The following is a 26375-nucleotide window of genomic DNA, read 5'->3' on the forward strand; positions in this document are numbered from 1 at the left end:
GAATACTAAGTATACATCAAGCTAACATACAATATTGTTTGTGTGTTTATATACCTAAGGCACCCGAGCTACAGGTACAAAAATTGTAAAAAGAGGGGAAATTTCCCGCAAATCCCTCTGTCACTGGAGGGTGATGGAGAAAAACTGATTGCAGATTCGAATTCTATGTAAAAAGTTCTAAAATGTTTTAGTTGTCGACTTTCCTCTGTGTTTGGCTTCTCGAACATCTCTCTTGAGTGTCCCAACAGTAATCAGCTAGCATTGTCCCCATTATCTCTTCTCGATGGAGGAAATGTTCTAATGAAAACGTTCCCCATGCTCATCACTAACAGCACCAAGGGTTTCAGGAAAGAAATCCAGGTGGGAGTCTAGAAAGTGAAATTTAAGGGACATGGTACAACCCATTTCTTTGAATGATTGCAGGAAATCACTCACAATTTCACGGTAATTTGGGGCTTTCTGATTTCCTAAAAAAATTCTCTGTTAAACATTTAAATGAACACCAAGCTGCTTTCTCATTGAGAACTTCATGACATACGCCGTTCACGTAATATTATAAGAATACAAAAGCTAGGATGGGAGATAGTACAAATACCTTCTAAATATTGATTGAAAGGAAGGAAAGAAAGAAAAAAAAAAAACGGAAGATAAGGCGTAGATAGGACTAATATTAAAGATGAATCTGAGCGTAGTGAGAATAGATGTAGGAACTGGATTCAGTTATCGAAAAAAATAAGGGTCGTTGGAAAGCTTTTGTGAGTGCAGCGTGACAGATATTTTATGTTTTGATTCTGACTGATTACTGGGTGACGTGCAAGAAACTTCCCTACTGTATTTTACTTTCGCCAATCGTTCATTTTAAAATTAACATTAACCAGTAACAGAATTATGTTACACTGCTCGAAATGAGTCGTATACTCCTGTATGCAGGGGTCGCAGTTGCTCAGTGGTAGAGTGCTCACCCTTTGTGCGTTGGATGTATGGTTCGATCTCAGTTCATGCCAAGTGAACTTTGTGGTGGACGAATACCGTGTATGTGGATTTTCTAGTAATTTTCAAACTTCCTTAATTGCATTCATTATCACAGTCTCCTTTAGCCTTGGAGCATTATCGTGGGGTGTTAACAAGAAATTTCGTTTACTTCTGTGTGCAGGAGTGTACGAGCCCTTCGAATAAATGCTCAATGCACTCTCTCCGTTATGACGTCCTCCAAAAATCTGTTTAATAAAAAAAATGAATGAATAAATTTTCCTTAAAGATTTACATTATTAAGTACACAAAATAATTCGCGTATTAATTTTTTTCGGTAATATCTTTCCAAATTTCACACTAAAACAGCATTTTTGTTTGAAGTATCTATGTTAGAAGTATCTATGATCTAAAATTATATCTTAAGTTACAGTTAAAAGCAAATGCATTTGTAATCATAATATGATATGCATATTTTAACAACAGACGTGTATAAATAACATAATACACCCTTCTCTTACCGGTTAGTACGATGTCCTTCCAATATCTGAACTACAGCCCTTTTCACGGAGCAGGTCCACCTCTGTCTGTATGACACACTCTGACATTTCTTTTTTCCATTAATTTTCATACAGGCACCATTCATAGTGAAATTGTAAAATATTTAATTCGACGGCACACTTGAATATTCGTATGCAAAACTCATACCAACTCTGGCGCTTAATATTTTTCTTTTCCAGCACTGGTTATATAAGGAATGTTCCGAAAGCTAGATTCTTTTTTGCTTGGAAGTATAATATATATTATAAAGTAAATATATTGAGGAAATTGTAAGAAAAAATGTAACTTTCAGCAACAATTATGGAATATATATTACATGTGTGGTACAATGGCTACCTTTTTTGTAATGGAAAGACAATCAAAATCGCTAGTTGCTTTTGGATTTTAAAAACATGTTTCAAAGCCGAAATTTAATTTCGAATTTTATATTACGTATTTAGTTTCAGAAATCTATTTCGGTATTCAAAACTGAAAATCAGTTTCCAGGTAGCCGAAAAAATAATAATAATAATAATAATAAAAAACACTACCTATTAGCCACTTGAATCCCAACTAGAATTAAAATAGGTTTTCCAATTTTATATTAGTGTTCTTTCTTTTATTCCGTACTGCTTGTGTCCGTTTGTTACAATTTTCGAAAAATAAAATGGCCTAAAACATTACAGACTTAAAAAGAGCCTGAATCAGGTGAGTTTATTTTCAAAAACAATTTTTGTGACATTATGTACAGGAACAGGAATAAACATACAAAAATCTTTTCCGTTTCACAAAAGATATTTCATAAAAGATCTTGAAAATACTGGTATATATGTAGTGACGTGTTCATGTATGAAAGAAAAAATACATTGGACAAACAAAATGAGACTACAAATAATCAAGGAACATGTAAGGGACATCAAAGACGTTAAAGAGATATCTGTCTTATCACTGACTCAACACTCAATAATAGAATCAAAGTTAAGACATTACTTCCAAGTTGCTGACGCCTTTTGCAGTATGAAAGAGGAGCCAAGCTTAAACCGTGATGGTTGTAGCATCTCTAAGGAACTTACTCGGATTATTAACAATTACGTCACTGATCCTGTAAAGTAAGGGCTTACATTTGAAGCTGTGTACAGTGTAATAAGAGGATCATACACATTGTGTGTTCCAAAGTGGGTTGGACATGAGGTTATATATATATATATATATATATATATATATATATATATATATATATAATGTTTAAATTCATGTATTTTGGGTAGGTTTTCATATACTTCTATTTGTTTTGGTTTGCAACTGTTGCCATCTATGAATAATGTAGGTAAATATAATATACAATGTGTTATCATTTGTTAGTTATTGTGAAGTGGTTGTCGTTGATACGTTGAAAAAGAGCTCCATGGATAAGCTCAAAACGTTGTTTGAAGACAAATATAAGTGTTTTTTTTTCTTTCTTTTTCTTATCTTTTTTCTTTCTTTCTTTTCTTTTCTTTTTTCTTTTTTCTTTTTTCTTTCTCTTTTTTTGTTTGAATTATCGTAATGTCTGTTCCCTCACGTTCATTAAATATTAAAGAATATGCTAGGTTTTTATTTACTGAAGTCCTTACTGTTTACTTCTAGAATAGATAATGAATTGGCAAACATGTCGTTTGTGCTCTGGTCGCCATACAGAAGGCATAGATATCTTCGGAAAAGAAGGAATGACTCAATTAATTTGTTTAAAGCTGAGCAGAAGTTTACAATATGAGGTAGGTGTTTTATTTATAAATTACACCTCTTTGGTTCTTGTGATTTTCCTTTTAGATCATTATTAGATATAATTATATCGTTATGATAAAACTGAAATAGCATCTGTTCCCTATTAAATTTGAATAAATGAATTAATTTTAAACATGAGCATATCGTGTTTGCTGCATCGGCCAACGGAAATTGAGTTTGTTGAAGCAGCTTGGTGACTGCGTACAGTATTTTTCTGTTTCAAAGTTTATTTCTTTTTTATTTATTTATTTACTTATTATTATTTATTTATTTATTTATTTATTTATTTTATAAAGTGCTCTTCCTACTGTCCAGTTTCCGTAACAAAATGAAAACGTGCTTGCTTTTGTTAGAAAATTCGAATGTATTAACAGCTGATTGGTGGGTTGATTGTTTTCATAGCACGGATGTGGTGGAAGGCCAAATTTCGAAAATAGAATAAAATTCCGATAATTTTCGTTGCCAGCACTATATTCGATATCATTGTAAAAAAAAAAAAAGTTTCGTTTTGAATAAAATGATCTGTGATTGGTGTTGTTTGTGTATTGTGGAACACATGTACGTCACAATACACCATTAATATATTTTTGTTTTATCTCCGGAACGGAAGATGTTATGCTGTATTCGAGCATGGTATTTCCTTATTTTTAAGACTTCCCCCTCCCTCAAAAAATTCTTAATGCAGATACAAATTATGTGGAGATTTTTGAAATTCCAAGATAATTTTAAAACGGAACTCTGTTATTTCGACTAGATACATCGAGGAAATTTTTAAGAAGTCAGAATATGTGGCAAAAATTGATTACCAATATTATCAACACTTGTCTAGGGTAATTCTTATCTACTTTACCCTTTTATTATTCATTTTGCAATAAAACTCAACCAGCAGGGAGGAGAGGATTGTTTTAAGGAAAAACAGGCAACACAAAGTATACGAAACCTTAGGTCAAATGTAATAAACTTAGTTAATAAAGTAGAAAGGTTATCGTTATTAAATCAACACTTACCGCACCTGATATGGTAACTTATAGCTATACATTTAGATTTACTCTATTTAAACATACAGGGTTATTCAGGAGGTATGTCATATAATTTGTAAAGTGATTCTACATGTGAAGATAAACCGAAAAAGTCCTATGAACATGGGTCCGATTTTTGGTCGTTACGGAACTGGAGCGAGTTGAAGACTACACACATCCATGAATGATTATGAAGACAAATGTAAATATTACTCATCAAAATTCTGTATAGGCGCTGTGGTGGACATAGTAATGGTGGGACAGATGACTGATCCATTGTACAGTTGTTGTTCAAAAAGTTCCCCACCCATCTCAATGCACTTGTTAACGCGTTGGAGGGTGTGTTGTGTTGCACATCGAACATTTCGCCGGGGTTTAATGGAGGCAACAGCGTCGGTGATGCGAGCAACGATTTTTTCACTTGTATCCACATTCGTAGCGTACACATCCCCCTTTAACGAGCCCCATAAATAGAAGTCTAATGTGGTTAGGTTGGATGATCTGGGAGGTCAGTTCATGCGTCCGCCACGGCCAATCCATCGTTGAGGAAGTGTGTCATTTCAGATACTGGTATACTTGTCTGGGACAGTGAATTGGTGCTCCATGTTGCAGGTACATTTGCTATCGTTGCTCTAATGTCACGCCTTCCAAAAGTGCAGGTAGGTCTTCTATCTGGAAATGTGCGTATGCTCTGGTTGTCATGCGATTTGGACGTTGTTGGAGAACCCCCACAGATGTCCACTACAGCGCCTGCACAGCATTTCGGTTAGTGATGTTCACACTTGTCTTCATAATCATTCATGAATGTGTGTAGCCTTCAACCCTCTCCAGTTCCGTAACGATCGAAAGTCGAACACATCTTCATAGGACTTTTTCAGTTTATTTTCACATGTAGAATCACCTCACAAATTATGTGACACCCTCCTGAATCACCCTGTATAATATTAACGAAACGGTTGTGGTTTTAGATGCATGGAAAGAAACACACCAAGCTCGCATACCTTAAAGGATTTAGGAGCTTCGTCGTTGATATTTGGTTTACACACGCACCTTCGACGTGGGAGACTCGGGTTCAGTTCCTAATGAAAACTGTGCGGTTTGGATTTCACGTTATGCTAGGTCTGCGTCTCTTATTGTTTTGGTGCTGAACAGGGAAGTTAAACTTAAAACCAATCAACCAGTCTGCATTCGAATTCATGAAACATGATACAATATATAATGGCTTTCAAATGGCACCAGGACTTCACTAGTGTAAAGTAACGGTATCGATTGTATTAACTCAAAAATGTAGTTATACACAGTATACATACTCACACATGTAGTGATACACAGTACACATACTCGAAAATAGTCGCCAAAACTCTTGGCACATTCATCCCATTGCGACACTAGCCGGTCGATTCTATTCTTGAGGAAGCTAGTAGGCTGCTGTTGGATCCAGATCTGGACCCAGTCACACACTTCGTCGTCCGTTGCGAATCGATGTCCGCGAATACGAGGGTCACTACGAAAGTTTTAAGATGTGAAATAACTTACACACTGAAAATCAATTTAACAGTTACATTTTCTCAAAGTATTGACCATTGCATTGTACACACTTTTGTATCCTCGTAAACCACTTTTGGAAGCAGTGTTGCCAATCTTTTTCTTCAAGTGATGAAAGTTCATTCTCGTAAGCCATTACAGCTTCTTCAGGGCTGCAAAATCTCTTCCCACGCATGCGATCTTTGATCCTGGGGAACAGAAAAAATCACACGGAGTCAGGTCAGGGCTATACGGCGGATTAGTCATAAGTTTGACCTCCGTAGATTCTAAAAACTGAATTGTGATGTTTGCCCTGTGTGCGGACGCGTTGTCATGATGAAGCAGGATCCCACGCAATCCAGTACTTGGACACCGTTCCCGAAGCTTCTGGAACGCTTTTGTTAGACAAACAGTGGTGTACCATTAAGCAGTAACAGTCCTGTGTTCTTCAAGTGGAACAGTTGCAACATGGCCAGATTTGGAGAAGAAAGTTGCGACCATCTTCTTCCCCACACTTCGCGGTCGCTTCACTTTCGTGGGTGGATTTTCGTCTGGAAAGATCCAAACTGTAGACTGGCGTTTATTATCAGGATCAAATTGATAGATCCAAGTCTCATCACCAGTAACAATGTCAGAGACGCGTCGAGAATTGCCTCCATCAAATCTTGGAAGCATTTCTTCACACCATTCCACACGCATGCGCTTCTGTTGTTCAGTCAAAGTGTGAGGCACCCAAAGAGATGAAACCTTCCTGAGCCGAAGATGGTCATGAAGAATTTTTGTTACTGTTGGCGATCCAATGTTCACTGTAGATTCAATGTCCTTGAAAGTTGTTCGAGGGTTTTCTCGAATCATTTGTTCCACAGCGGCAATGTTTACATCTGACACAGCTGTTGCCGGACGTCCAGCTCTCTCTTCATCTTTAAGCGATGTCCGGATTCTTCTGAATTCACCAAACCACCGAAAAATTGTAGCACGGGAAGGAGCAAGGTCCCCAAATGCCCCCTGCAAACGGTCAAGGCTTTGTGTCTTGTTCAAACCACTTTTGAAATTGTAAAGGATCATTGCCCGAAAATGTTCCCTTTCGAGCTCCATTCTAGACAGCCGAATACTGCTCACATCAGCAAACAAGTGAAGGCGATACAGCCACGCCGATAAGCGAGGCGACTTGAAACTTGCTTCGCTTCTTCGCTCTGGATACCACTACCGAACGTAATTGTTGGAATTCAAATACTGTGCCACAACAATGCGTATCTCAAAACTTTCGTAGTGACCCTCGTAACTTGTTTTAGAGGTCCAAATACATGAAAACCACACGGTCAAAGGTCGGTACTGTACGGTGGATGTTCCAGCGTTTCCCACCGAAACTGCTGCAATGTCGTCTTCATCGCATTGGCCGTGTGTGGACGCCGTTATCATGCAGGAGGATAACGCCATTAGACAACATACCTGGGCGTTTCGACTTGTTGGCTCGTCTAAGGTTCTGTAAAGTGGCTTGATAACGCTGGGCATTGATGGTGGTACCCCGTTCCAGGAACTCGACAAGCAGTGGGCCCTTGTAGTTAAAAAAAGAAGGACATCATGAGCTTACCAGAACTGGTGTGCACGGCCTTTGATTTCTTTGAAGGTGGTGAAGTCGCATGTTTCCACTGCTTGTTCTGACGCTTGCTTTCCGGTTCAAAATGGTGACACCATATTTCGTCCCCTGTGACAATATGCGACAGAAAGCCGTATTCCTCCTCATGATAACGTTGCAGATGACTCAAAGACCGCGCCATTCGAGTATTGCGCTGTTCGGCGGCCAGTTGGTGGGGAACCCACTGCGCACAAATTTTTCGAAAGTTCAAGTGTTGATGTATTATGGTATGGGCGGTGCCCACGCTAATACCCAGTAACCGATGGATCTCGTCCACGGTGATTCTGCGGTTGTCTATTCACTTCTGCAATCATTTCCGGTGTGACGACACGATGAGCCTGTCCAGGACGAGCATCGTCTTCTAGTGACTCGCGCCCCTCAAGGAATCTTTTGCGCCATTTAACAACACTTGCACGACTCAGACTGCACTCACCTGTAGCCTTCATCCGTCGATGCATTTCACGGCCTCCAACTCCCTCTGCCGCCAAAAATCGACTCACTCCTCGTTGTTCCTGCTTACTCGCCTGCATGTTCGGTAGTGGACGAAACTTGTGTGACCATCTTCTCTTCGGCGTGAAACCACACTGGCTCTATGCAACGTCAAACGGGGCGCACGCGTCAGTCTCTCTACCAATCAATGGCGCCACCATACCCGCAGTTACATGGTGCCACCTTACATGTAAGGCAAAGTTAGACGCATTGACCAGGTTTCATTTGAATGTTCCTCATACATTGTATCAACTTATATATTGTAATCCTTTGACTCTATAACAATATAACAACTTTAGAACTACTTTGTCATTGCAGTTCAGAATATTATACAAGAATGATTTGCGTCAGTGTACATTTTTGCGGTTTTATTGTTTACTAATTGCATATGCATTTAATTTTATTATTTTATTTTATAGTTCTCGCTGCAACAAAATGACTCTCAGTGGATGATATTCGGAACTGTCCGAATAGTTGTATCCTTTTTCTAGTGACATTATAACATAACATGTGTCCGACGAGGTTGCCATATTTTTGGTCCCCTTTTAACAGTAATTAATGACTTACACATGTGGGTTTGAGAGACCACTGTTTTTTCTCTCCTTTTTTCTCCCCTCACCAACGAAAGGTAGATGCTTCGAAAATGAACACACTGACCAACTGCCTGCATATGGCTCATTCTTTCTCAATGGAAGAAAAAAGGTTTTCTTCTGAAAGTGTCAAATAACAAAACAACACAAACCATTCGAGTTTCCAGGCTACTTTTTTCATCCTCAAAACATTTAAGACATTGCATTCCTCTTTCAAGTGACAGAGATGATCAGCTTTTACTCACCCCTATTCTGGCCGAGAACTACCAAACAAATCTAATTTCTTGGCAACACCGGATTTCGGAGAAAATATCGGTTTCACTAAAATGTAGTGCGAGGAGAAGGCTAAAGGTCAATTTTCTATACCACCCACTAAGGCTTTTAAGCTTTTGCGACAAGATTATTATAGGGATTATGAAAGATGGAACTTACTGTTAACGTGGGCTCCGAACCACAGCCATGGTTTGAATCGGTGCAGTTGGCAGATGCACAAACCATCGTGTAAGATCAACTCTGATAGTATATGCCATTTCCCACCGCACTATCTTTCCTCCAAGAGAGCTGAATGATAATTATACCACATATCCTGGTTCCATGTAGTGTTATAACCGGCATAACCGTGAGATGTAAAACCGAAGATTTCATTTCATATTTCAGATCGTAACTAATATTACTATTACCTCTGTACTGTAAACTAGCCACCTGTTCAAATTTCTTGTCTCCAGCTTTTTCGTGTAGCGTCCCACAGTTTGGAAGGGAGAAAATACCTTAACCGGAATGTTAACTTTAAATATTAACTCTGTTACGGTAAGTTTCATTCTACACTTCTATCTGATTTTGTGTATGTACGTATGTATAACATTGTAAACTTCGTTGCAGGTGCATCCTTATGATCCATGGCCGAAATCAATATGCAAGTCTTGTTTGCAACAATTGAATGAAGTTGACAAGTTTCAACAAAAATGTCAAAATGCTCAGGCAAAGATGATTGATGATGCGAGACGTCACCAGGTAATTTTGTATAAGTATGCTTTTTTCATAGTGTAATTTCGTTGAGGGTATGATAATCAAACTTTTAACGTAACAAAGTTGTGAAGAAATACGATTATCCGGATCTTTAATGTTAGTTGATGGAGATTGTTCTCATATGTGGTAACTGGTTATTGTTTTGTTTATTCGTAAGAAGTTGCAGAAGAATCGGACTTCATTGAGATAGCAAGAATGGAGTATGGACCCCAGTGAAGGAAACAAATCAGTAAAATATTTAAAACAATATTCGAACACGAAATTACAAGAATGACATATTGTCATAGCCAAAACATACGTTTATTATTATTATTATTATTATTATTATTATTATTATTATTATTATTATTATTATTATTATTATGTGCAACTTAAAATAGACAAAACACTACATTAATTCGTATAGCAAAGAAGCAGTAGAGTACATCTTATGAACAACTGACATTGATATGCAGATTAAGCAATTGACAGATATCGCAGGCGATAGTTAATTCTCTTGTCTATTTAATCAGCTTCATTAAAATCATTTCATAATTGCTGGACATAGATTTCCGTCTACTAAACTCATAATTGGATTTTCTTTATTCCTTCGTCGAATCATTCATATCGTAATTAAATTCAATAATAATAATAATAATAATAATAATAATAATAATAATAATAATAATAATAATAATAATAATAATAATAATACCACCTGCCTGATAACACTCTGCGCTCTTCTGAGGATCGAGGAAAGTGTAAGATCAACTTGGGCGAGTAACATATCAGTAATGGACGTGCAAGAATACGAGCCAAACTGTTAGCACGTGGTGTTTGACTGTGGTGTCACGAAAAAAAAGTATGTCTGCTATTGCAAACCCGTCCCACGTTGATCAATGCGCTATGATTCAGTTCTTGTCCGCACATCGAAACTCACAGGAGAATAAGTGTAATTTATGGAAAAAAGTGTGTATCGAACATAATTGTAAAGAATTGGGCACGAATGTTGTGAGATGATGGGGAACATACGACAGACGCTTCAAGTCCGGGCCAGACACATGTCATCAACTCTGATGACCTCGTAGGGTTGGAACTGCTGTATGCTGGCCATGGAGTTTGGTGTTTCGCACGGCACAATGTACACTATCGTGAAGAAGCTGCTGTAAAGGGTGTGCACAGTGGGGTCCCGCGAGTTCTTAGTGCACACCAAAAGTATCTCTCATGGATGCGTGTCTGCAGCTCCTGCGCTGATATGCCGAAAATGGTGACGACTTTTACTATGCATTGCGGCGAGGGATGAAGCGAGATGTCACTATTTGAACCCTCAACCAAAGAAACAACAATGTAATGGAGGCTTCCGTCATCGCCAAAAGCGAAGCAAATGAAGGCCCAACCGCCACTGGCAAGGGTATAATGACTGCATTTTTCGACCATCGAGGAAATCGTTATTAAAATTCAAGGAACTCGACATCATACCACGCTATACCACGAATCTCAACAAATTACATGCGGCCATACGAAGGAAATGTCCTGAGATGTTGACGCCTGGTGTTTGTCATGACAATGGTCGCTCGCATGTGGCGGGCATTGTGTAGGGGACATTAAAGAAGAATCATGGGAGATTCAATTTCACTCCCCATGCAGCCCGGACTTATCACTTTGCGACTTCTAATTATTCGAGCTCTTGAATAAAAAAAAATCTCAAGAGGAAAGTGTTTCACAGCGAGGATGAAGTGAATGGTACAGTACACAGCAGAACTCCTTCTCGGCAGGAACTCGACTTGTGATGATGCCTATCTCATCCACTATGGGAGTTACTAACCGTCAGTATCTGTTAAACTTTTTACTTACATATTGCGCTTTATTTTGTGCATGTGTTATGCTGCCCGTATTAGTCTGTATTTTCGTTTTCCACCTTAGACAGGTTTCATTTTAACACGCTTTATATTATTATTATTTAAGAAATATCTTACAACATTCTATGAGGAACATTTACAGCGGGTTACTAATAGATAACAATTGAAGATTGCAAAAATACAAACATAATTTGGCATAAGTAGAAAGGATAAAAGAAATAAACGTTTAATATGTTGACCTTGTACCGATAAGCTATCATTGAAATGAAATATTTCAGTCTAACGTTTCACAATTATGCCCTTTAGGCCAAGGGAGACAGATGATTAAGGCAAGCAGGGTTGGCAAAATCCATGGTTTTTATTGAAAAAACCAAAAAACCAGGTTTTTTTGGTTTAAACCCGGCTTTTTTGGTTTAAACCAGGTTTTTTTTGGTTTAAATAATTTACTCTATGTATTTATATTAGATATGGGCAGAAATTAGATGGTTTCACCTTGGCGTTATTATGCAACAACAAGGTTATGCTGGAAGGGGTCACATAAGCTTAAAGCGGAATCCAAACCGCTTCTCGGCTTACATCCAGAAGAGAAATTGTCTATTTCGACACGAAACCGGGACTAATTGGTCACAAATGCAATTGCCGACTCACTCAACGAAGGACTCCTGATAAAAATACGTTGTACTGATCTTTACATAGGCTTAGTTGTTAATATAATTGTCAAGAGTCATTTCAGAAGGACAAAAAGATAAACAGTTACACAAGTAAAAACATTATACAGAATTACATATAAATCGGGAAACTCCCGCCTTAGCCATTGGGAAAATCCTGTTATTACTTTAAATGTATTTGTAAAATTTTAAGATCAACGTATCATAATCACTACGCTAAAACTAAGGTATTAAATTACAAATTTGGTATGTAGGTATCATTCAATAAAATTAAAACAAAGTCGAATCCAAGTTGATGTTGGAAGCTACGTAGGCAGTTGATAAATTCTGCCAATTTCTATCAATATGTTTAAGCAACCTTGGCTTCTTTATAAAACAACAGGCATTCAGGCAAGTAGAAATATATAATTTGGTTTCGTTTCGTATGTTTAGGCTTAACATCCTTATGAACTGACACACAAACATAGTCAACGTCTTGCGAATGAAATCAGAAAAATAAACACACTGCTGAACAAGACTGCACTTATTTAATATAAAAACACATTTACACGTGACGTTTCGATCTTCTAGCCAAGATCCTCATCAGACGTACACTGAGTGATACAAAAAATTACTCAAGTATATATACACAATTCATCTCCCTATCTGCTCTCTCATTGGCCCGTTCAAACAGCCAATCAGAAGCGTGGAAATCTATCTGAACTGACCAATGGGATAACATAACATTTTACCAGAAAGAAACAACAAGGAGCAAGCAACCATTGAATACATTAATTCATATACATATTTCTGTATTTATCAATAATATTTCTCCATTCTTTATTAATGGTGATACCTTTGGTCCAATTCATTAAGTTTACATCCCCTTCCTTTTCTATCCACCAGGCCTCTTTCCACTTTCTCGGCCACAATCTTTTTTCCCGTTCCAGTACAATAACTTCTTCCCAGTTAACATCATGTCCCTTTTCTTTTACATGTTTAAAGATTGCGTTAGTTTCTCTGCCATATTTCACATCACTTTTATGTTGTTTAATTCTTTCTTTCAATAATTTCCCCGTCTCACCAATATATTTCATATCGCAATCCTTACAATTTATACAATAAATGACACCTTTCTGATCTCTCTTTTTTTCTTTTTTTTCTTCTTCCCTTTGCTTTTGACCATGTCCAACAACGTTCTGCTACCTTTTCTATACACTTTGACCCCTTGCTTTCTTAACATCTTCTTTAAAATCTCGGTATCTTCTCCTAACCCTATAATGCCTTTCCATACCCCCTCATTGTCCTCCCCACTTTTACCTTTCCCCGAGACCACAGATGCTTTAACGATATCCCGTTTACTATAACCATTCTCATAGAGCTGTCTTTTAAAGATTTCCACATTATCTTCTACATTTTTGTTACAAATTTTGGAAATTCTTTCTAACATATTTCTTATGAAATTAACTTTTGTACTTCTATCTACATTACTTCTCTTATTACAATAAATACCAGCACTACATTCTTTTTGATACCATTGAGTCTTAATGCTCTTCCCTTCCTTACTCATTAAAATGTCAAGATAACATAATACACCTCCCTGCTCTGTCTCTAGTTCTAATTCTATTCCCTTCTCCTTATCTTCAATACTGCTAACAAACTCTATCAACTCTTCTTTTGATCCTTCCCATATCCCAAAACAATCATCAACGTATCTACATAAAAATCGAATCTTTTCTTTCCCCTTTTCTATCACATCCTTCTCCCACACATTCATAATGATATCAGACAATACCGGACTTATCTTAGATCCTATACTTAAACCATCCTTAATCTTATATATGTCATTCTTAACTTTACAGAAATCAAACTCCCATATTAAGTTGAGGGCTTTTCTAACTTTCTCCCATTTCCAGCCTTTAACACATTCTCCCCCCATAACTCTCTTAATAGTATCAAGTATAGCACTTCTCTTTAGACTAGGGAACATGGCTTTAACATCTAAACTAAACAAAATACAATCATTATTAATTTCAGCATTACTGGTGTAGTTTATTACTTCTCTGTAGTCTTTAATTGCCAAAGTCTTTTGTCTGTCTCTTACCCACTCTAACACTGGTTTCAATTCACTTTCTAGCGGTTCCAAATAATTATTCCTACAGTCCATAACTGGCCTAAGCTTTACTTCCTTTTTGTGTATTTTTGGAAAACCCTTTAACACGGGCACTCTTCCATCTTCATTCATCCATTTCTTAAGTCCCTTCCTTTTACATTCTTCTTTTAATTCTTCTATAATTTCTTCTTTCTTCTTGTCAACTAATTCATATTGTCCATCCACCAAATCCTTCACCTTGTCCTCATACCACGCTTTATTCATTACCACTGTCGCCCCTCCTTTGTCAGCTCTCTCTACCACTATGTCCTTCCTTTTCCTAATGCTATCATATCCTCTTCTTTCTTCTTTTGTCAAATTCGAAGATCTTCTATGGATTTCTTTCTTTACCAAAACCATTGCCTTCCTTCTTAACCTATCTCTGTCCTCTTCTTCTTTAACTTCGTTCAACGCTTCTTCTACAGAATAGACTATGTCATCAACCCTGCTCGTTCCGTCTTTCACTTTAAATTTACAACCCAATGAAAGAAAAGATTTCTCTTCTTCTGACACTTGCACTTCCCCTATCACCACTACCCTTTCTTTGGTCTTCTCCTCTCTTATGCCCAACGCTATTAATTTGTTTCTAAGTCTTTCTTCCACTTTGCCACTAAAACACATTTCCCATTCTCTTAAATATTGCACTAACCAGTCTCTTACAAAAATAGATGCCAAATCTACACATTCTATTTCTAATTTCTGTGTAAAAGCCTTACTCACGTTTAGTCTCTTCTTCAAACCAGCTGTCAGGCTCCTCACGTTCTCCATCTCTGTTCTCCTTATAAGCGTCCTTAACCTCACTGACTGTCCTTTTATGTTACTCCTTTGGATTCTCAAACTCCTAGGTATTACTTTCTTTTCCATACACTTCTGCAAAAAACCCACTTGCTGCTCCATGTTGATTTCTCTCCTTCTTCTGTTCTTCCACTTCTCAACAGAATGTAGAAGATAATGTGGAAATCTTTAAAAGACAGCTCTATGAGAATGGTTATAGTAAACGGGATATCGTTAAAGCATCTGTGGTCTCGGGGAAAGGTAAAAGTGGGGAGGACAATGAGGGGGTATGGAAAGGCATTATAGGGTTAGGAGAAGATACCGAGATTTTAAAGAAGATGTTAAGAAAGCAAGGGGTCAAAGTGTATAGAAAAGGTAGCAGAACGTTGTTGGACATGGTCAAAAGCAAAGGGAAGAAGAAAAAAAAGAAAAAAAGAGAGATCAGAAAGGTGTCATTTATTGTATAAATTGTAAGGATTGCGATATGAAATATATTGGTGAGACGGGGAAATTATTGAAAGAAAGAATTAAACAACATAAAAGTGATGTGAAATATGGCAGAGAAACTAACGCAATCTTTAGACATGTAAAAGAAAAGGGACATGATGTTAACTGGGAAGAAGTTATTGTACTGGAACGGGAAAAAAGATTGTGGCCGAGAAAGTGGAAAGAGGCCTGGTGGATAGAAAAGGAAGGGGATGTAAACTTAATGAATTGGACCAAAGGTATCACCATTAATAAAGAATGGAGAAATATTATTGATAAATACAGAAATATGTATATGAATTAATGTATTCAATGGTTGCTTGCTCCTTGTTGTTTCTTTCTGGTAAAATGTTATGTTATCCCATTGGTCAGTTCAGATAGATTTCCACGCTTCTGATTGGCTGTTTGAACGGGCCAATGAGAGAGCAGATAGGGAGATGAATTGTGTATATATACTTGAGTAATTTTTTGTATCACTCAGTGTACGTCTGATGAGGATCTTGGCTAGAAGATCGAAACGTCACGTGTAAATGTGTTTTTATATTAAATAAGTGCAGTCTTGTTCAGCAGTGTGTTTATTTATCCTTATGAAATACCAAGGTTATCACGGAGAAGACTTTCGCTTAAAGGGACACCTCGAATCGCTACTTGGTTTACACTTGAAAGATGGGTTGTGGTTCGACCGAGAATTGAATACGGGACCCCTTGATTAAAAGGTGAAAAGTAGATAAACGTAATGCTGATGGTTTGATACGTGGAGACGTCACCATGAAGTTCACACGATTTAAAGCATTTTTTGTTCTTTTTTTTGGGGGGGGGGGGGGGTTAAACCAGTTTTTTGAAAAAAACCAGCTGGTTTAAACCAAGGTTTAAACCACACCACTTTGGTTTAAACCAGCCAACCCTGAAGGCAAGCAAATAATAATGGAAGAACCGGTGAAATGGGAATATGGGAATAAACTGAAGTATCTCGAAAAGACTGACAAACACGATGTTGTCCACCACAAACTTACTTGTCCAGTGATCGAGCCTGAGACCCCACACACGAGAGAGGTAAACGCTCTATCACTGAATTACCACTCTTCCCCCCATACCCTGTTAAACTGTCAGTATTGGAAAGTTAGATGTTACGTATATTATTGTTATTTCTGCTCAATAATTTGTAGTTACTCAAGATGATCATTAAAAGGACACTACCGTCAGTATTATTGCTTTGTTCCAAAGTATGCGTATAACTTTCTGTAAATGGTGTACCTGTCTATGTTGGTCAGCTTCCAGTAGAACCAACTCACTGTAACTTTCTTTTATTTTACAGAAAAATTCAGTTAATGTATGCCGGCTTTGTACGGAAAATAAAAAGAACAAGATTAATATATTCAATATCTCTGGAGAAAGTGTGAATATAACTACCAAGATTCAGTTATGTTTAAATATTACAGTAAGTATTCCTAACTGATATTAATGTTATTCTATTGTCATATATGAGGTTTTCGTCATATTTTCACTATGAATTTGCAATTTATTTTAGTATGTGTTATCGGTGTGTAATATTCATACATCATAATTTCATTTCGTACCATGTTCATTTTTTTGTCTAGGAGTATTTCTACCTTGTAAGGCATATATATTTATTGAAATAAAATCTAGAACTTATTTTTTAATGATAAAAGGTAATAAACTGTAATATGTATACAAATATACAAAGAGGTAGATAAAATATTATTGAGTCATCTTTTTTGAATTTAGTATTGTTACCCTAGCGACCGTGAACTAGGGCTCTTTTTCACTTTTTATTCTTAGTCTCCAGCTTATAATAACGGAGAACTATCTCACTGCTCCGCCCAAAGCATTCACTCACGCAAGAATAGTTAGTAGTTAAAATCAACGAGTTCCATCTCACTCAAACGGATCTGTCTATTTACACTTCCCTCTAGTATATGTTACCAGAGACAAGAAACTTACTACCCTACTCGACGCATTCAATCTGGTAAGAATAGCTACAACGTTCAATCCTTGGTGAAACACATTTCAGTTTAATGGAAGCGTCTACTTGGCTCTTTATCCTGCTCTTCATCTTATAATAACGGGGAGACAACAATGAACCCACGTTGAAAAGATGCCTTTGATAGGGCACAACTCACTGAATTGGCCTTTGCAGAAGAATCACTTAGACTCTCAACCGAGTATTTTTATATCCTCGCGAAGCAGAGGAGGGAGGAAGAAATTATTATTCTTGAAGAAAGAAAGAAAAGCATAAACGAATCAGTTGCTTCCTGATTAAACACAGGGAAAATTAAGAGGATTTAACTAACAAGGAAAAATGCAATCCAAAGCATTATACGGAAATACATATAAAAAGCTATTTGCAATATTGTAACAGTTTACAGGGAAGAAAAATGTAAAATATTTTAGCTGCACCAACCCCTTCATTAAAAGAAACTTTATCAATCAATCAAATATTCAATTGTACTAAGATTGTATACTATCTGAATTTTACGCTATCAAATATTCTTTAACTTAATTAGTCTTATATCTTATATGTTGGTCAATTTTTTTTAGTTATGAATAATTTCTGAACGTTCATTGCTTAAAAGTGCAATAAGAAAAAAAAAATACTTTTCTCTTTCGTATGTTGATTTATCAGATATGAATGAAGCGAATTAAGGATAAAAATGAAATAAAAACAAAAGCGGAATCTGTGAAGCATGCCCCGCTGTGATAACAACCAGTCATGTGAGAATGTTTTAGATATTAAGTGGCAAGAGTTTGGTGAAGGAAGGTGAACTTTATGCCACAAGTTATTTGTAAGATTGCAGTAAGAAAAGGAATAATTATTAAAGGAAATATAATTAATTCCATAGGTTCAACGCTGAAGAAACGAAATTTCCCAATTGGATTCTATCTTGTGCCAAGTAGATACACCCTATTGTTACTACTCCTTAGGATTCTACTTGACATTATCCTCCCATCTTTTTCTTGGTATATCTAAAGGTTTTTTCCCTACGTTTCATGCTGGAACTTGATGCATCCCAAGGATATTGCCGATGCGAACGACTTTATTCCGTTTTCTTTGTTTTGACTTTATTGTCTGTTTGATATTGTGTGACACATAGGTATTATGAAGTTTCAGCGTTATGTAGCTTTCTAAAATCTATTTGTTTGTCTCTTTCCTCACCTAATATTTCCATTAAAAATTAATTTTCGTGTACTCTGTCTCTGATATTCTCTGCACCTTAGCCGAACTTTCTCATCCATACAGTACGTCTGATAAAATTATGCTTTTATAAATTTTTAGTTTTAGTTTTTTTCTACCTTAGTCTGTTCGATAATCAGTTTAAGGCGGAATAGTAACACGTATTTTTCGCCGTTAATTTACTGCGCATTTCCTTCTCGACTTTTTAAAATTACACTAGAGTAATTGGATAAAATTATCTGGACACAGTTTCCGTATTGAAAATAGTTCTGATGCCTTTATCGGTAACACATAGTCTAGCGACATCTGACTCCTTGAAAACTCTTCCTAGTGTGAGATTCTCCTAGAAGAGTTAAAGGAGCATGAATCATTGTGTCTGCGGTATACACAAAATTTCAGATAATGATAATTTTTTCTCACTTAAGCAATTTTCTTCTGTTTCCTTAAGACTTTTCCATTCACAAACTACTTTATAGAACTTTATATGAGAAATTGTGAAAGAATGTAGTTGATACATCACAACCATTCTTGGATTGAGTTTCAGTCACCAATTTCACTAGTCACATTTCACCACAAATTCTCTTCGCTTCAACAGAAATATGTACAAGAAAATCCTTAAGTTAAACTGCTGATTCTTTCGTAGTACAGGTAAAATGGTATGGTTGAAAACAGTTTCAAATTTACATTATAACACGGAAAAAAATGTAATAAATCATGAGAGTAGTTCGTAACAACATGCAGTAAGATCATTTTATTCAGTTGTTTAGTGTGTACTCTTATTGCGTCCATAACTAATACAACCTAAGCGTTTATACTTCTCGGTAATACCCTTGTATGATGTATTATCGGTTACGATGTTCCCTTAATTCTGTCTCAGTTTATTACCATGTACTCGATTTTGAGCATTTCGATACTGATTTCCTTACATGTCGCCAGAAGAATACTCGTGTTAGCGTTGTTTTGCACTGACTAAGTATTGTCTTCTATCAGTGTTACATCTTTTGAATATGGAAGAGATGGTTCAGTCCATTCAACAGTAGTCCCCTGTTGCTATATCTTTAATTTTCTTTATCACGCATTGACAGATAACTGAGACAATGCGTTCTCTTGTTTCAAATCGTTATAGGTCTTGAAATAATGAGACAGTTTTCTTACTATCCACACTTTACTTCTTATTTCGTTAAGGCGTGTTTTCACGAACCTTAAATCTTGAGATTTCCGAATTATTTCAAGATATTATATAACTTGTAGACCGTTTAATCAAGCCTAGGTTTTCTTCAAGTGTACGAATAGTTTGTGAACTGTACCGCCATATTTTGACTTCTTTTTTCAAATATTTGTTTAAGTAAAATATTCGGTTGCCTAAAATATGACGTTGACCTATGTCATCTGAAACCACATTGATGATCTCCAATCATTCCATCTACATAAGGGTTAACCCTGCTACAAGAATGTTGGTAAGATCTTGAAGCACTCTTTAACAATTGTAGTCGCTTTAGTTGTCTCTCTTAGACATAAACACTAATCCTGATTCTTTTAATTTGTTTGGAATTTCCTCTTTAGTAGAATCATTTTTTTTTTTTTTTTTTTTAATATCTGATTCAATTTCTACGTGCGCGGTTCTTAGATGTTTGTTTCATTATCCTTTTGCTCGTTTTCCGGTGATAGAAATGCTGCTCCCATCTATCTAGAATAACGTTTCTCAAACTGATTCTTGAGATATGCTCTTGTGGTCCTCTTACAGCGAACATTAGTTGAATAATAATAATAATAATAATAATAATAATAATAATAATAATAATAAAAACTGTATCACACAATATAGTATTGAACCTCAAGCAGGTGTAGATTATATCATTAAATAAAGTAATGTTATGGATATATTATTATTTGAAAATATTCCTAATATCCTTCAAGTATTAAATAACAGTTACAAACTTGTATTTTCCTATGTTAATACCAATATTAAATTAAGGAATATTTAATATTATTTTAAAATCATAATTAAAATGGCATACGAGTATATTCACAAAAACAAGAGTGTAGAGTGGTCCGTAGAATATTCTGACTAATGAAACTAGTCCCAACCTGAAGTTTGAGAAATGCTGATCTAGGACATTGCAGGGATCAGATAGGATATTTTCATTACTAGATCTTGAACCACAAAAAACCCTGACACTCTTTCCAGAGTTCATTCATGCCTGAGTATACTCTAGTCACAAAACTTAGATAGCCTTTCAGGGTTTAAGTCCAAAAAGTTGAACCTAAGATCTTTTCCAATTGCCATAGGTCTGCACAGAGGAAAATCCATTTACCCTAAGTGCGTAATATATGAGAGAGATGTATCATGTGGATGTTACCACCAAACAAATATATATAACTGATCTGTAGCAAACAGTCATAAAAAGAAAGAAAGAAAATGATCAAAATAAAACTTGATATATTAGGTTGGAGACGATCAAAGCCTGTAGAAAGCGCAAGATCACGAAGATAGGAAGAGCTAAAGGCAAGAGTTGTTTGAAAATATACACTTCATGGTGTAATCTGTAAGGTCACGTATTTGCATGCTGATCTTCATTTCGCCATAGCAAATTATAAATAATTTGCGTTTTATTGAGGAAGAACAAGTGCATATAATGAAAGAAAATTATTAATATAACATGAATATGTAATATACGTAATACATTAGAACATTACCTAAACAAATTACAACTCATCGTCTTCTCGTCTTTAATGTATGCTCTTGAACACAAAGCAATATAAAGAGATGTTGATTTTGCAAATTAGCTCTCGAATTTTTCGTGCAGTATGAATCATTATATAAGAAAATAATTGACCACTGCGTTATTTTATCAATATTAACATAACGACAACACTCACGTTCGTATGCCATTTCTATGGGTCCTGAATATCATTTATGTCAGTAGAAGGGCCACAATTTATAATACTCCTTGGCGAATACTATAGTATTGCTGTATCTTAATAACACTGAATAATAAATGTGGCATTAAGTTTTCGTTTAACATATAGTTTAATAATATGTAATAATCTGTCGTAGTGCAATTTGCAAACATAAGATTTTATATTGGATTGGTAACTTGTTAATGCTGGATAATATTGCAAGATATATCAATGTCTTCCTGTCGAGTTTGCGTCTCAAAATTTCAGTATTTCTTATGTATTTAAAAGTTACAAGTTTATTTCAAGATAAATGGTTCATCCTATATATTATAGCTCGATGAAACAAATAACAAAGCTGGAATAAACAGCGAATTTCTTACCAGAAAACGTATGATAAAAACATAATAATACCCATTTAAAAAGTACACTACGAGCTCTTCATAAGATAGGAAAGTGAAAAAGTTGGAAGAAAAGAAGAGAAAAGTTAAGGAACAGGAAATAGCTGTGAGGCATCAAGGGATGTACTTCTGAAAATTGATAGTCTTGTAATATTAATGTGAAATTTTTCAAAATCAAAACTTTGACAATTGCATATACCGTAAAATCAGACATACCAGCCTTAGTATTTGGAAATGACTTATTCTAGTGTTCCTGCTTCGTGATATTTTGCGACTTACAGAGAGCATATTGCAGGAGTAGTAGCTTTGGGAAATAGATCCCTATGCTTTGCTGGAATGCGGGGTATAGATATGGGTGAGATTTTGTGATATCTTTGTTTTCACTAGTTTCTGATAAATATTTATCTGTATATACGTATATTTGTAACATCTCTTGTTTAATTTTCATTTGATAGCTATAGTACAGGTTTAAAAATAGATTAATAAAAAATAGTTGTAAGATGGTAAATACTGTATATTGAGGAACTCTTTTGTTCGACAGGTATCAATAGATGACCCATTCTCTAATGATGTTTGTATAGACTGCCTTGAGTCATTAGAAAACTTTCATGTATTCCGTCTGAAGTGCCATAACGTCTTGCAACATGTGAAAACAGAACCATCAGTTTCTGAGGCAAATATGGTAAGTGAAGTAAAATGAAGTCAAATCAAATAAAAGACGATAAGAAAATATTTTTATATTAGTTGTTCCCAACTTAAGTCAGTGGTTCCCAATTATTTTTTATTTTTTTTTTTAACTAAGGACACACTTTACTGAACGCTCACTACATCATGACGCACTTTTGCTTGATTTTTTAATTAATAACTAGTTGAACCTGCGCTCTCTACACAGCGATGAGCATGAATCTCCTTGCATTCCTCATAACATCTGTACATGTCCCTTTATAGACAGAAGTGAAAGACCTCTTGATAAAAGTCGGCAAGGAGAGATTTTTTCGATTATTTTTTCAGTATGTCGCCGTTTGCAAGATTTGAGCCTATTACCATGGAGAGTTTCTAATTCATGTATGATCAGAGTTTTCTTTCTTCTTGCATGCAATATGTAATAAGCAAATACATTGCACATACAATTAATTATAATTTCAGTGATATATGGTATTCATTGGGCAAAACACTCCAAACAATAAAGATTCATCTTAGGCTGGAGAAACGATTATCCTTCGTTTTTCATTATCATTTGGCCATGAAACAAATGTCGGAAAGATATACTAACCCCGTATACATATGTGTGATGTTGGAATGTATAATTCATAGAATATGATGCTTTACTTTTTAAGAAATTTCAACACTTCCAGTGTACCCGTAAAAAATGCAGTAAAGAAATAACAGTCATTTTTTTAAATTTTCAATTGGAACTGAACAATGTACAGAAAATTTGCAATCGATCAGTGAAAACGGCATCTTTCTAGAGCCTATGGTACCCGAGAACTCACTGTAGAAAGGATTGGCCACAAACATAATTTTTTTGACCACAAATATAACCTAGCATTTTAATATATAGATAATATAATATACTGAAACATTACAAGTTTCTATAAAGAAGTGACTATGTAGTACAGAGCATTGTTGCTGCCGCTGAAGGCGTCGACTGATATAGTCTGTCTCAAAATTGATTTTAACTTACTAAATGCTTAATTACGCGACACCCTATGGGATTGCTTTATGCACCAGTGTATTTTACCTTAAACTATAGGTTCACGTCCAATATAGCCTTGGTCGAGAAAAGAATGCTTAGCTTCAACAAACGAACAGTCGATATAAAAATCCAGTAAATAATTTGGATAGCATGAAATAAAATATATTCCATTTTGTAGTTAATACAGTATGCGGCAAAACAAACAGTACTGAAATTACGTCATTGACATTTATTTATTTATTTATTTGTTGTACAACAATGAAACATAAGAAATGATGTTAAATGGATTTCAACTAAATGTTGCTCAACATATATTGCCAATTTAAGAGGAATCGCGCTTATACATCATGTGTTCAAAATGTTGACCATTATATCGCACACATTCTTCATAGCTGTCTTGTAGATTGATGAACGTGGTAGTGAACACGAGTTGCTGCAACGACAAAACGAATGTCCGGATCTTCTCTCTTACCACCAGTATAGTGGTAGTGATTATCTGTTCGGAACATTGCTTCCTTCAGCAAACCCCATATGAGACATCTGAAGCCGTGAGATCAGAGTACTGGGAAGGATATGGAAAATCCGTTGCACGGGAAATCAAGTAACATCCAAACTCTCGTGGGCAGAAGAACAAGTGACGGTCTTGCAATGTGGGCAGTAGCTCCGTCTTTGCTGTAGCTATTGTTCTTCTAACGACAGAATTTCGGTGCAGCAAATCGTGCAAGAATGGGTCAATAATCAACTGTCAATTGATGTAGCGATCAATATAAATATTGCTTTCATCACTGAAGTATATGTTGCTGATGAAGTCTTCATCTTCATATGCCATAACTAACACTCCAGAGCAATACAGTAAAAGCTCGCTCACCTTCTGCAGTGAGACACTGTCCCACACCTTATGACCGGAAATAGTCCTTGAAAATAAACACATTCTCCTCTGCTGTGAGCAACATTATCTTCGCGCCACTACAATCACGCTATTCCACACATAAATACATATGTGGCGCTCACAGCTATGCCACATTGCGTCTGTGCGCTATTCGTATTCGAATTTCAGTACTGTTTGTTTTGCCGCATCCTGTACTTAAAATTATTGAAACTTGGAAATTGCGGAATCCGTAAGGAATGACATTTGATGAAATTAATTCATATTATTCTTCAATATAACTAAACGAAACAAAATGGTAAACGTGTGCATATTATTGCACTTTTATCACGTATATGGGCAGATTAGGAGATATTGAAGGTACGCGAACTATAAAAATTAAATGATTCAATTTCTCTTCATGTAAGTCAATTTACCGTTTTTGTTTTGTGAAATAATCAACAAGTTATTAAGATATTCAAACGAAAGACTGTCAAAGAATATGCTTTAGATGTGAAAATGATTTACATATTTGCAGATGTCTCTGAAACATACCGGAAACAAATAATTTGTAAAGGATTTACGTCGATGTCAACAGCAGTGTAATCTTCCATAACACTAAAGATATTCTATTTTTCGAAATTTGAATTAGCACGTAACAACACGGTCATACTTGTGCCGAATATGCCGCCCTTGTCGCCAAGTACAACACGCAGTTCATTGATAACATCGTTGAAGAGTCAAAGCTACGTCCTGTCTCAGTGAATTATTCTTAAGTAAACTTCGAACAATTTGATTGGAAGATGCATCATCTACATCAAAAGTATCAATGATTCTTTCAACTGATTCAGTTTTAGCATAATAGAGAGGGGCTATCCTCTAATGTATATACCCCATCTCGTTAAGACGCTCTGAGATGGGAGCGAAAGTTGAGCCCTCCGATTTCGGGAGATTTAGGAAGCCATATCTCGGGAACCTTAAGTCATAGATAGATGATATTGGTGTTGTTGATTCAATTTAGAGCCCTCCATTTGGTAGAGCATCAAAAACTATCTCAAAGAAGTGATGGAAGTTTTCGCATCGCTCTTGCCTTTCCCGAGATATTGGCCCAAAAAGTTCCGATTTCGGGAGATTTAAGGAGCCATATCTCGGGAACCGTAAGTCATAGAGACATGATATTGGTGTTGAGCAATACCGATATTGATTCAATAATTATTGCGTCATTAGGTAATCAAATAAATTTAATATACAATTTGATATAGAGTCCGAGAAAATTAATTCTTTTCAAGTTCGTTCCGGCAATGCTCTTGGAGCATTCTCAATTTTTTTTATGGTCAGTATACTTTGTAACAATGTAGTAATTGTTATTTGTGGAATTAGGTAATTTAGTTATTAAAACATAAATGCTAAAATATTTAAATTATTTGGAAAATGAGTGAATATATACTGTACTAAAAAATAAATTGCTGTATTTTCAGAATAATTTAGTTTTTAGTAAGCAATAGTTTTTCAAGTTACCTTTCTCAGAAAAAAAAAATGCTTTGTAGAAATGAGAGTTCCTGCGAAAAATTGTATTTTTGTAATCCAGGGTGAAGAAAAAGTATTTTGACACCTTTCAATTTTGAATCCTGAGAAGAAAATATGAAAGTCGCAGCGGGAGATGGTAGTAGAATGAGACCTACAACTTATACGGTACGTGGCAACAATGGCAGTCATACTTAAATTCGCCGTCTTCACTGCAAGTTAGAAATTTCAGATGAGAACAGGAGCATGTCGCTTTATCGCATATCAAGTAATACTGACATGAACTCGGAATTCAAAAGTGTAATTATTTTTTTTTTTATGTCTTGAATGTTTTTCACTTTATG

At 35.9% G+C, this 26375-nt stretch overlaps 1 protein-coding gene across 8 annotated transcripts in view; it reads left to right on the top strand.

Moving 5' to 3' along the window:
- The window catches only part of LOC145694672 (uncharacterized), a 176380-nt gene that overhangs the window by 19869 nt on the left and 130136 nt on the right, over positions 1-26375 (top strand). For 7 of the 8 annotated variants that reach the window (XR_014133040.1, XM_081771161.1, XM_081771163.1 and 4 more), the window contains exons 2-5: positions 3136-3263; positions 9411-9542; positions 16770-16892; positions 22488-22628. Coding sequence is in view for 7 of the 8 variants with exons in the window: in XM_081771161.1 (XP_081627287.1) it covers positions 3144-3263; positions 9411-9542; positions 16770-16892; positions 22488-22628 (516 nt within the window). In the remaining variant the exon portion in view is untranslated. The remainder of the gene's footprint in view (positions 1-3135; positions 3264-9410; positions 9543-16769; positions 16893-22487; positions 22629-26375) is intronic. The other variant, XM_081771164.1, reaches the window with a different exon arrangement.

This window comes from Thermobia domestica, chromosome 9, assembly GCF_964235325.1.
Source record: "Thermobia domestica chromosome 9, izTheDome1.hap1.1, whole genome shotgun sequence".
Taxonomy (NCBI): Eukaryota; Metazoa; Arthropoda; class Insecta; order Zygentoma; family Lepismatidae; genus Thermobia; species Thermobia domestica.